The following is a 12,468-nucleotide window of genomic DNA, read 5'->3' as shown; positions in this document are numbered from 1 at the left end:
AAGAGGCATACAATTTGACAGAAATACAGATATAAGGAGATAGTAAAACAGAGGAGAGCAATGATCCAGCGGAGCCCAGGGTATGACGATCCAGATCCATCAATATGTAAGGCAGCGGTAGCCAGGAAAGAGAGCCTGAATGAAAAGAGAGGAGGAGGAGGAGGAGACTACTTTGTCACAAAAAACTTTCATGAAGTTTGGTTCAAATCTGAATTTATTATGGATGTGACCAAATCTGCTGGCTCAAAAATATACATACAGTAACTCGAACAATGAATGGTGATTACAGAAAGTTGTGTGAATCAAATTTTCTTTGCAGCATGGCCTCTTAACTTCTTCTGAGTGATTCTGATTGATAACGGCTGCTGACTTTTCTGTGCCCATTTTAATAGGGCTTGTTTGATACACCCACTAGACTCAGCCACAAACACTATAATGGGAAAGTCTAAGGAGCTCAGCATTGATCTGAAAGAGCACATTATTGATTTGAACAAGTCAGGAAGGCCACTTGGAGCCATTTCAAAGCAGTCCCAGGTCCCAAGATCAACTGTGCAAATAACTGTTTGCATGGCACAGTTGTGTCACTGCCACGATCAGGAAGAAAACGCAAACTGCCATCTGCTACAGAGAGAAAACTGGTCGGGATGGTCAAGAGCCAACCAAAAACCATTAAAAAGTAGGTCTGCAATGAATTACAATCTGCTGGAAGACATGTCACAGTGTCTAAAGTCAAGCGTGTTTTACATCAACATGGGCTGAGAGGCTGCCGTGCAAGAACAAAGATCTAAAGCCCTAAAGATCTATCTATCTATCTATCTATCTATCTATCTACATATACATATACTGGCATCGCTGCTGTAACTCTGTACTCGCCTGCACTCTTAAATCCTGTTAACAAAGTGTTAGTGCTGCCATACTAAATGGATAGTCAGCTTAAAAAGTTACAGCTATCTGTCAGAGGCTTCCTTTAATGGTGCTTAGCTCATTAACACATTTTGTTCAGTTAAAGTTGCATGATTCAATTACATTGTTTACAAATAATGTTTGACCTGCAGTCCTTCAAAGGAAAACTCATACTGAAGTAGATATAAAAACGGATAGATTGACAGGAATTTGTGTTGTACATGCTCATGAAAAGACATGCTGTGCTGGTTTTTGTGTGCAGTTTCCTCATGTTGAAATAACTAGAAGTGAGCTGTAAAAATGCTCTTCACAGGAAGAAAAAAAGGAAAAGAGAGACAAGTATCTCTCTCAAATGTCAAGTGACCTTTGTGATTCTGTGACCTCCATCGCTCCAATGAAGTTGAACCCTTCTCTCTCAGGCAACAAGTGATTATACTCTTACAGATAATACACTGAATTCTCATGTAAATCCTCTCTTGCTTATCTTCTTGATCCACTGTGAGTCTACCCCCCAGGGGCCTATATAACCATAGCTGCAGTATTACATGCAACAAGTTAGAGAGCAGACACCTGTGCTCCAAGCCTATTCTACACAGCCAATCCAAATCCTCTCTCGGAAAGATGGAGAACGGCACTGAGGGAAGGAATTTCTACGTCCCAATGAGCAACAGGACGGGGCTTGTGAGGAGTCCTTTTGAATATCCACAGTATTATCTGGCAGATCCATGGATGTTCAAACTACTGGCTCTCTACATGTTCTTCCTGATCTGCACTGGCTTCCCCATCAACTTCCTGACACTGGTGGTCACAGCCCAGAACAAGAAGCTCCGGCAACCTCTCAACTTCATCTTGGTCAATTTGGCTGTAGCTGGACTGATCATGGTCTTCTTTGGATTCACAGTCACCTTTTATACTGCTCTGACGGGCTACTTCTCTTTGGGAACCATGGGCTGTGCTATTGAAGGATTTATGTCTACCATTGGAGGTACACTTTGGGAAATTGGATGTTTACTTGTGGTTATGCTATAGTCTATTGGTTGCCTAGCAACATTATTTCATGACTGGCTACATGAGACTGTAGAGCTCTAAGCTGCTACAACAGATGGCAGGATTTTGAGGGTTCTCATCACAACTTCTGTTCTCTTGTTTTCTATCAACAGGTCAAGTGTCTCTGTGGTCTCTGGTGGTTCTGGCTATTGAGAGATACATTGTGGTCTGCAAACCTATGGGTAGTTTCAAATTTTCAGCCACCCACGCTGCAGCAGGTTGTGCATTCACCTGGATCATGGCTTGCTCCTGTGCTATCCCTCCTCTCGTTGGTTGGTCGAGGTAATGAGTTAAAACTCAAATTGTAAATGTAATGTAGGTAACCCCCCCCCCCCCAAAGTGAATTACATGTCCTGAATAGAGAGGTTACCACACCAAAATTCACACTCTTACTTGGCTCTTACTCAGCTCCTTCCCTCTTGGTTTGCAACTATTTACTCACCAACCTAACTACTCACACATTGCAATTTGGTGATGGTATGAGAGTGGATCCACTAGGGACACAAGAAGTCACATGATCTCACAGGTTTTGAATAAACACCACCATAGTGACTACACCACTGAATTAGAAAATCTTAAGGTCATTAGACAAATCATCTTTGGATAACCGATAACCATCAGGTTTTGCAAAGCTGTACAAATTGTACAAAGCTTCCTAGTTCAACTTTCACCAAACATACTCCCAAAGTCTTCCTCTTCTGATCTACATAAGCTTGAGGTTTGTTTACAACCTGTCTGGTCATGTGACTACTCCTGCTTCTGGTGATACAAGGACTTCTCGAGATCACCAAGCGAGTAAAGGGGAAAGAAGAGACAGACTTTAACTTTCAAACTAGCATAGCTCAAATAAACATCTAGTTTTACCTATATCAGTGCAAATGTAAACAAAGTGACTCAATATATAATGCTCCAACATAATTGAGGAAATTGTAGAGTACAACAGTAAAGCTATTTCTAATTGCTGCCTTTGTTTTACCTTTCCAGCACTTCTGCATATCATGTAATGAATATTTGCATGCAATCTTAACATGTGATTAGCACCTTGTAGCATTTGCAGATAATGTGGGGATTGGCTGTTCCCATTTAAGATGGATTATCAATGCCTCAACAAGTCACGCAACTAAAACCGCGTGTGAGTGTTTAAACCCTCCAATCTAGAGTCATCAGTCACTTTCAGCAAATATTACTGTAAGTCTTGCTACAGATACCTGAGTTTGATATATTCTCATAAATATAACTCATTATATTTATATTTAGTTTTCACACATTTTCCATATACGAAGGCAAAGTTTAATTACATAAACCCACCTGGCAGCCACTCCATGGTAACAAGGATGAGATTACATGGTCCATGTCCGTGACTTCCAGTCACATCCTGCAGACTCAACCAGGATGTGACTTGTGCTCTGCTTTTGGTGCCACTGCCAATACTCTTTGAATTATTTGATGCTCAACAATTCTTCATGAAATCCTTATATTTCAACTGTACAGTGGCCTTTAATATAATATCTTGTAGATCACAGTACCACTTGAAACTGAATATCGTAATCTTGCCTGTTTTCTCTCCAAGGGTTAGATGATCACCTCACATTTTATGTCCTGTATTTCCAGGTTTATTCCTGAAGGTATTCAGGTGTCCTGCGGACCTGATTACTACACTCAGGCCCCTGGCTACAACAATGAATCATACGTCATGTACATGTTCAGCTGCCACTTCTGTGTTCCTGTCTTCACCATCTTCTTCACTTATGGAAACTTAGTGTGCACTGTGAAAGCGGTAAGAGACAGTGGCTTTAATCTGATTGATTTATTTTCATATAATTATACTTGTGTGAAAAGAAAACATTCATCACATTTGATTTTCTTTTTTTTTTCTTCTTTTTTTTTAAACTTTTGGTGAAATCAACAGAAAGTATGCATTACAGACAATAACTGATGTCGACTTCATTTTCAGGCTGCAGCCCAGCAGCAGGACTCTGTCTCCACCCAGAAGGCTGAGAAGGAGGTGACCCGCATGTGCATCTTGATGGTCTGTGGCTTCTTGCTGGCTTGGACACCATACGCCAGCTTTGCTGCCTGGATCTTCTTCAACAAGGGAGCTGCTTTCTCAGCCACAGCCATGGCCATCCCTGCCTTCTTCTCAAAGAGCTCAGCATTATTCAATCCTATTATCTATGTGCTGTTCAACAAACAGGTACTGTATTCTCAGCACTTCACTTTAAAGTCCCTATTCAATGTTTAGAAGCAAATATAAGGAAGTTTTTAAGTGTTTATTAATGTATTTTATAACTTTTCTGTAATAGTATACCATAAGAAAATATTCATATTCATATCATATTAAATGACACGTTCTCACAGTGCACTATAAAACATTCATTAACTGTTTAGCCACATGCACAAATCATTCAAAAACTGTTAAAATGGGATAAAAAACAAGATCAAGATTGACTTACTAGAGTTCTTCGTTTTAGCTTTATCTTGTGATCTTGATAAGAGTTTGCTCAATGGTCACAGGAAGCGAAGATGTAATTGTAAATAAATGCCATAATAAATATTAAAACAGTAATTAGTTATACAATATATTACCAGTACATGCATTTTTCACATACATCTATAGGTAGACATATTATATTTAAAGCTGTTTCATATATTCTATTGTCAAATATTTATCATTGTTTATACACCAGCTTCTTGAAAGAGTGCTTCACCAGAAGAATTATATTTGCACACACACACACACACACACACACACACACACACACACACATATATATATATATATATATATATATATATATATATATATATATATATATGTATATATATGTATATATATATTTACATATGTATATATATATGTATATATATATATATATATATATATACATATATATATACACACACTCAGGCTGGCTTCTGATGATTTTAGCTCTATCTCTTTTTTAAAAAAATTTTGTGTGTACTGTAGCACCAAATAAATGAGCATTCTCCTTTAATGTGTCCTTGAGGATTTAAATTTAAAAAATGACATAATACTAAAGTACTGTTTAAAGGCATTTTGTTTAATGTCTAATCATACAATGTCCTGTGTTTTCAGTTCCGTAACTGCATGCTGACCACCATTGGAATGGGCGGCATGGTGGACGATGAGACCTCAGTATCAACCAGCAAGACAGAAGTGTCTACTACCTCCTAAACGCTCTCAAATCTCAGCAACTATAATGTATTTTTCCGCATGGACTTTTAACAAGTATATACAAACAGTGGTGTCATTTGGTTACGTTCAGTGGGGTCTCTTCAGGCTCCGAGTCATCCTGAAAAAACCCTTTGCATGCTGTACAGTAACATCTGACGCCGGGTGCAGTATAGTATGTCAAGCTCGCACCAGCAGCAAAGCACCAGTTTTTTGTATTTCAGAATAAATAAAAAGAAGCATCACAGCTTCTCTCAACCATCAGGCACGATGTGCTTTGTTATCTGGGAATCTTTTGTGGGCCGGAATTTATTTTCCTGGCCAATTGTATATATTTTATAAATGCTTATGAAATTGTAAATGTAGGTAAATAAATGCATGCATCCAAAACTGTCTGCTTAATTGTATTTTTGATGAATCACAGTGGTTTTAAGTGTAGCTCAACTAGCATTTTTAACAAGCATGAAAGACAATTGGTAATTATTGACCTTGCTCTTACATGCAACTGTTATGTTTGCATGGGCACAATCTACATGACAGTCGATTCAGGTGATTTGATCACTCGGACTGTATCAGTGAGTGTGTGTGTGAGGGTGTTTCCTCTATATGTGTCAGCTAGACTCAGTCCAGTGACAGACTGATGAACTGTGTTATTTGTGACCACTAGCCTAATGTGAGGAAAGAGGCTCTGGCCAGCTATACTCCCCACAGCATAAGTTGATCATGGATACAGAGATGGGTGAGTACTGTTTACAGTGACCTGTGCTCTACCAAAAAAAAAAGCAAAGCAAGGGCAGGCAGACACACAATCAATCAATGCAATTAACAAGAGGAAGGAAGTAAAATAATAAAAAGTTCAAATAATAACATACATTCAAAGACAGTGTAAAATGATATCCACTAAAATTCTGCAATGTAATTCAAGGATCCTTCCTGTATCTGTTTCAGTTTACTGTTTTCCCCCATTAAATGTACCAACATGACACCAAAGATTGTAGTTAAATGATAAGGAACGATTGTGGTTAAATATTCAGGAGCAATTGTGGTTAAAGTTTCCTACCAAAGTCTGAACATGCGACTGACAAAGCAGTCAGGTTTGCTGGAGAGTCTAAACTAAACCTGCATATTTACAAAGGACACAAGCAGTTATTACTGTCCACCAAGTGCATATTTGAACACGCTCCAGTCCCCTCGTACTCTGAATAAGAATAAACAGGCTATCAATAAAGGAATGACACTAAAAGTACATATGACTTAAATGTATTAGGGCACTCGACTGCCACTCAGTGTGGCAGTCAACATCTGATGTCTACATGTTCCCCGCAGACATCAGATGTGGTGGTGGTGATTAAGGTGGGAATGTTCAGGAGGTGAACCATGACGTCAATACATATGCAAATTGATATCCATATTATACACTTTAACCCAGTATGTCACCATTTCTTCTTACATAAAAAAGTGATCATGAGCATTACTTACTGTACTGCAGAGTCATCTGTTTTGAACAAATACAACAAATAAATAGCATGTCATATGATGAGGAATTTCATCCAACTGGAAATTAAGAGTTATAAACACTTGTAAATGTTGTGTTGAGATGATAACAGGAATGTGTGACCAGAGGGACACATTTTAGAATACTATATACTGTATATACAGTATAATATAATCTAAATCATGTTTTACACTAGTTAACATTATTTCTACCTGAATTTAGAAATAAAAATCAAACAAATATTCAAAAAGAACAAAAAGGTTTCAAATTTTGTCTTCGATTACAGTTATACTATTGATCAATAAATAATGATCCCAATCCACTAACTTGTGTATTTATTACTAAGCATTTCAAAGGAACCATTGAATGTGTAAGAGATAATCAGTTGTAGTTGAAAATTACAATTTATACCTTTAACAATAAAAAAGAAAATGTTTTCACCCTCAAGTTCAGTGAGCGACCAGAAAAGGGCAAAGAGACACAGAGAGAGAGAGAGCTGTGCTGCTAAAACTTTGTTACACCTCAATGCCGATTATCCGGTGTTAAAATATATTTGAGATGATTGGATTAAAGACTTATTTATAATCCTCCTGTAATCCCCTTTTTGACCAGTATAAAGCAAACTCCCAGACGTCCCATCAGCTACAGAGGGATACTGCTTTAGCCAAAGAAGCTCCACCCGACAACAGACTAGTAGTGACGATGACTTGGGAAGGAGGAATGGAGCCTAATGGCACAGAGGGAAAGAACTTCTACATCCCAATGTCCAACAGGACGGGGCTTGCCAGGAGTCCTTTTGAATATCCACAGTACTACCTGGGGGATCCAATTCTATTCAAAATGCTTGCTGCCTACATGTTCTTCCTGATCTGCACTGGCTTCCCCATCAACTTCCTGACACTGGTGGTCACAGCCCAGAACAAGAAGCTCCGGCAACCTCTCAACTTCATCCTGGTCAACCTGGCTGTGGCTGGACTGATCATGGTCTGCTTCGGTTTTACCATCACCTTTGTTACTGCCATCAATGGCTACTTTGTTTTTGGACCTACAGGCTGTGCCGTTGAGGGATTCATGGCTACACTAGGAGGTATGATATAAGAACTTCTTCGACATTGCATTTTGAATTTAAAGAAAACTTCAATTATAACCAGATGTTTTCTGTTTCCCAGGTCAGGTTGCTCTCTGGTCACTGGTTGTCCTGGCTGTTGAGAGATACATTGTCGTCTGTAAACCCATGGGAAGCTTCAAGTTCAGTGGAACTCATGCAGGAGTTGGAGTCCTTTTCACCTGGATCATGGCTATGTCTTGTGCTGCTCCTCCACTGGCTGGCTGGTCCAGGTAATTCAAATATCAAACATCTATGCCTACACTAAAATAAGAAAAAAATCAGGACAGCAAGGGCAGGATGAAGAATTACAGCAGCCAAAAACTGTTGGAGGTGTAGATAATGATAAGTAAATGGAAGTATCTAAGTGTTGTTTTCAGATACACTCGAACAATGTGAACCTCGAACAAGGCAGTTTAATTCCACATAAGATTAAAAAATAAATTGTAGCTCCTTCAAAGACGGATGTCAGAATCTCAAAAATATCGGAAATTCTAACATACAAGTCAGGGCCTGCTATATCAAGGTCATAAGTTAATTTCTTCGTTAACTCGGGACAAAAAAGCTTGTTATCCCCCGCTAAGTGGTTGATTATCTTGTTACGTCAAATTAACAAAGCTTGTAGTTGTCACCCTGTACAGTGTCTCATGAAAGCTTTGCATTGGCAAAAATTAAAATAGCTACAAACTAGTAACACTAAAAGTTATGACACTAAAGGTAGTCAGTAATGATGAATAGTTTCTTGCAAGCATAGATAAACATGATGAGAACTGACCAGTCAAGAAACCTTTCAGTTTTTCTCTCTTTTCATTGATGAGACCTCCTTCAATGCTAGTCATTACTGCCCCAGTGATGCAAAAGTATTCAGATCCTCTACTTAAGTAAAAGTAACAATATAAAAGTCTAATAATACTCCATTACAAGTTCAAGTCCTGCATTCAAACGCTACTCAGATACAAGCATGAAATTATTATCAAACCCAGTCAAATGTCTTTAAAGTTTTAAAGGTAATGAGCACTATGTACTGTATGAAGACAGAATTTTTTTTAAAACAAAATTAGTCCTCTAAAGATCTGCTGTCAAACTGAATAAAGAATAGATGCTGAAATACAGAACAGTGTTGCTGAAAGTTGCTTTTACTACAGTAAGAGTGAAGCGTTTATTCTTAATGCCTTGACAGGAAACGAAAACTTCTCATAAGTTCATCTAGCACATGTAGTGGGGTGAATTTGCATGCTTACATGTTTCCCTCAATGTACAAAACTGAGTGATTCCCTCTATTCTCTCACAGATACATCCCTGAGGGTCTGCAGTGCTCATGTGGACCTGACTACTACACTCTGGCCCCAGGCTTCAACAATGAGTCCTACGTCATGTACATGTTCGTCTGCCACTTCTGCCTCCCAGTCTCTACCATCTTCTTCACCTATGGAAGCCTTGTGCTGACAGTCAAAGCTGTAAGTCTTATTATCTTAGCTGCGCTTTACTGTAGGTAGGTCTGTACTTGATACGGTGGTAGGCAAAGTCTTTTTAGTCGCCCCTCCCTTCAACATGCCGCATTTAACTCACCTGTGTTTGTATTTAATACCTACATCTTTATCATTTTAATCTTGTTTTTTGCACCTTTTTGGTGCAGTAATGTGTCTTTATAAAAGGCTATTTTATTAATCTCATTATTTTATAATATAGTTATATTAATAACGAGGGTCGAAGGACAGAGGGTGTCGTCTCCGTCTGAATTTGGGCTATACAAATAAAATTTGATTTGATTTGATATTAATGTTAGTTGTAAGACTGATTCAGCTTCACAACAAGTGCATTATCAATTTTACTTAAATGTCAAAAAGGTTAATCCAAATTCTATTAGCAGCTCTTTCTGATGATCAACATATGTTTGTATCTAATTATCTATTAATCTGCCAATAATCTTCTCAATTAATCAATGCATCATTTCACGTAAATGACAAAATAGTTCAAGTGAATAAGTTCGAAATTCAAATAAATGTTCTGAGACTGTATGTCTTACTAACCTCCTTGTGTTCAACACATTTCAGGCAGCAGCTCAGCAGCAGGAGTCAGAGTCCACCCAGAAGGCTGAGAGGGAAGTGACACGCATGTGCGTCCTGATGGTCTTGGGCTTCTTGGTGGCTTGGACTCCATATGCCAGCTTTGCTGCCTGGATCTTCTTTAACAAGGGAGCTGCTTTCTCAGCCACAGCCATGGCCATCCCTGCCTTCTTCTCAAAGAGCTCAGCATTGTTCAATCCTGTTATCTATGTGCTGTTCAACAAACAGGTTAGTTTTTAAAGGCGTTTATACACTGAAATGAATGATTCATAAATGTTTTTCTTATGCTTTATAGATAGCTTTTAATACAATTATTGAATTTTGGGTATCCAGGTTGTTTTGAGTCTTATACACAAGTCATTTGTAAAAGGAAATCAACCACCAGGTCAACTGTTATGTATGGTTTTTAAAAAATATTTAATAAAGAGTAGTTAACATCAAGTTTCTCACGACAGCAAAAGTTAGTGAGTCACCAACAGTTATAGACGTTCCAGGTCTGCAGGTAGAATTGTAAATAGTACATAGGTGAATTTTAGACACTCTGCAACCCTTTTCCAGGAGGTCAGAGGTCAAGGCTTGTTCAACAAGCTGAAGTAATGAGCCGAAAAGACAAATCAGGTGTCCTGCTGGTAGAGGATGAACATGAGCCACAACCTGGCAAACCAAAAGTTACTCTTACTAATGGATTATAACTCAATGATTACTAAAGCTGCTACATACAAGTAATAAACACTTTACAAAGGCTGATTTTTACCCAACCGATGGCTGAGAGTAGCTGAGGGTGTAGCCTGAATATCTGATTATAATTTAATATTTAGTTATAATAATTTTCTCTTCTCGTGTTTGTTATCTAACCCCTGTGTGCTTTCTCCTTTTCAGTTCCGTAACTGCATGCTCTCCACAGTTGGAATGGGTGGCATGGTTGAAGATGAGACCTCAGTATCAACCAGCAAGACAGAAGTGTCTTCTGTCTCTTAAACTTAATGAGTTCACAACTGCGGACATCCTCCTTTCTGATGTCTTCCTGATTCTGAATGGCTGTCTTGAAACGGAAATAAGCAAATGGATACGAGAGAATGCAACAAGTGGACATTAATCTAAGAATACATGCCTGGGCACACTTTTTGTTTGTGTGTGTTTGTGATAAAAACTCCCAACATCGCATGAACCACAGCTGAAAGAAAGTCAAGCAAAACATCGGTGAAACACAGCCTGAAGTGTTTTCCTGTTATCATGGTGTTGGTATGTTTGGATGTGTGTGTGTGAGAATCATCTGTGTATATTTATGACGTGGAGAGGTTAGCATATTTGTTGACCTCTGTCATAATATTCTGTATATATTTTATAAACAAAAAAGTGTAGAAAAAGTTAATAAATGCATGCATGAAAAGATGTCTTGGTGGTTGCGGTTTTATTTTATTTACATTCAAACGGTTCACTTCATCCTTGGTCTTACTGGATGACTGAGAATTGCAAGTATTTCACTGATTCTGTTTTGGTTGTAACCAGGGGCGTCACTAGGTTTTAAGGACAGGGGGGGCTTAGCCCCCAGGAGATGCACAGAATGTCAGCGAACGTTTAATTTCACAAACAGCTAACAAAAACTGAGAAATTGCACGTTATGGACAGATTTAACAGAGATACTTTACTGTGTAAATGTTTTAGGCCACCATTACATTTTTAACACAGTACAACAACAAACACAGGAAGTACTGTCTGTTTACAGCATTAACAACAACAAAAAAAGAAAAAAATCCACATAGTTACAGTGCCATATTTAACCAATGCTTCTTATTCATTAAGAGCCTACATGTATTAGCCAAAACTGTATGCAAAAAAAAGAGCACTGTGTTCTAGACTCACCTTTCCAGTAGAGGTTTCTCCCCTCTCACTCTCTCTGCTCCTCTGCCCTGACTCCTACAGGTCAATAGGGGTGGTGGAGTGATTATTATTAGTGTATTATTATTATTATTATTATTATTATTACCGTATTATCATTCATCATCATTATTATTGTCATTATTATTATTATTATTATTATTATCCACATAATCATACGTGAATGAGCTGTTTCACGGTGTGCATCTGATGCTGGAGCTAATGCTCCAGAAGGAAGTCACCCCAAAGATAATATGAAGAGTGCACACCTAACTCTATAAACAACCAGGACCTTCACATTGCATTTCGGACTAACTAGCTAGCTACTGTAGCAGATTTCTTTTTGAGCTGAAATGTAACTTTTGGACGCAAAACAACAAAGGTAAGACGTGCACAGAGATATACAGCACGCTCTCACGCTGCCTCCTGTACAGGGGGCTCTCAGCTACAGAGTGTGCAAGCCAGGTTTTTATTTGTCAAACAGGGAGCATTTGGCAATTACGTGGGACTTTCTGCTGTTAGCTGGGGGGCTGCAGCTAACTTATTGTTACTATCAGCAGTGATGAATACTTACTCTCTTGAAAAAATTTCGTGTATCCATTCTTGTTCACGTTCTTCTCCTAATGCTGCTCTAGTCGGTTCTGTGTGCTCCGCTCCCGGTACACACACTGCAGGTACCCAGGTACCGAGTGCAACCTAGGTTGCAGGGAAAACGTGGACTGGATTTCAGTGATGTGGGCGTGCTCTATATGAACAAGTGGAATGGACTGGATAACGACGC

General features: G+C 38.7%; 1 protein-coding gene across 1 annotated transcript; it reads left to right on the top strand.

Annotated features, from left to right (window-relative positions):
- Window positions 1–848: 848 nt before the first annotated feature.
- On the top strand, window positions 849–10,787 carry LOC311254844 (uncharacterized protein; the record flags this gene model as incomplete). The annotated part of the gene is made up of 11 exons (XM_084348841.1): window positions 849–1,888; window positions 2,064–2,232; window positions 3,562–3,727; window positions 3,905–4,144; window positions 5,048–5,134; window positions 6,470–6,496; window positions 7,251–7,725; window positions 7,808–7,976; window positions 9,035–9,200; window positions 9,798–10,037; window positions 10,689–10,787. The coding sequence occupies exons 1-11, from the start codon at window positions 1,525–1,527 to the stop codon at window positions 10,785–10,787; spliced, it is 2,202 nt and encodes a 733-aa protein (XP_084204967.1). The 5' UTR covers window positions 849–1,524.
- Window positions 10,788–12,468: the final 1,681 nt, after the last annotated feature.

The sequence above is a fragment of the Pagrus pagrus genome (genome assembly GCF_965226575.1).
Source record: "Pagrus pagrus genome assembly, chromosome: 3".
NCBI lineage: Eukaryota > Metazoa > Chordata > Actinopteri > Spariformes > Sparidae > Pagrus > Pagrus pagrus.
Note: the sequence above shows the minus strand (reverse complement) of the source record. Positions and strands in the feature narration are given on the sequence as shown.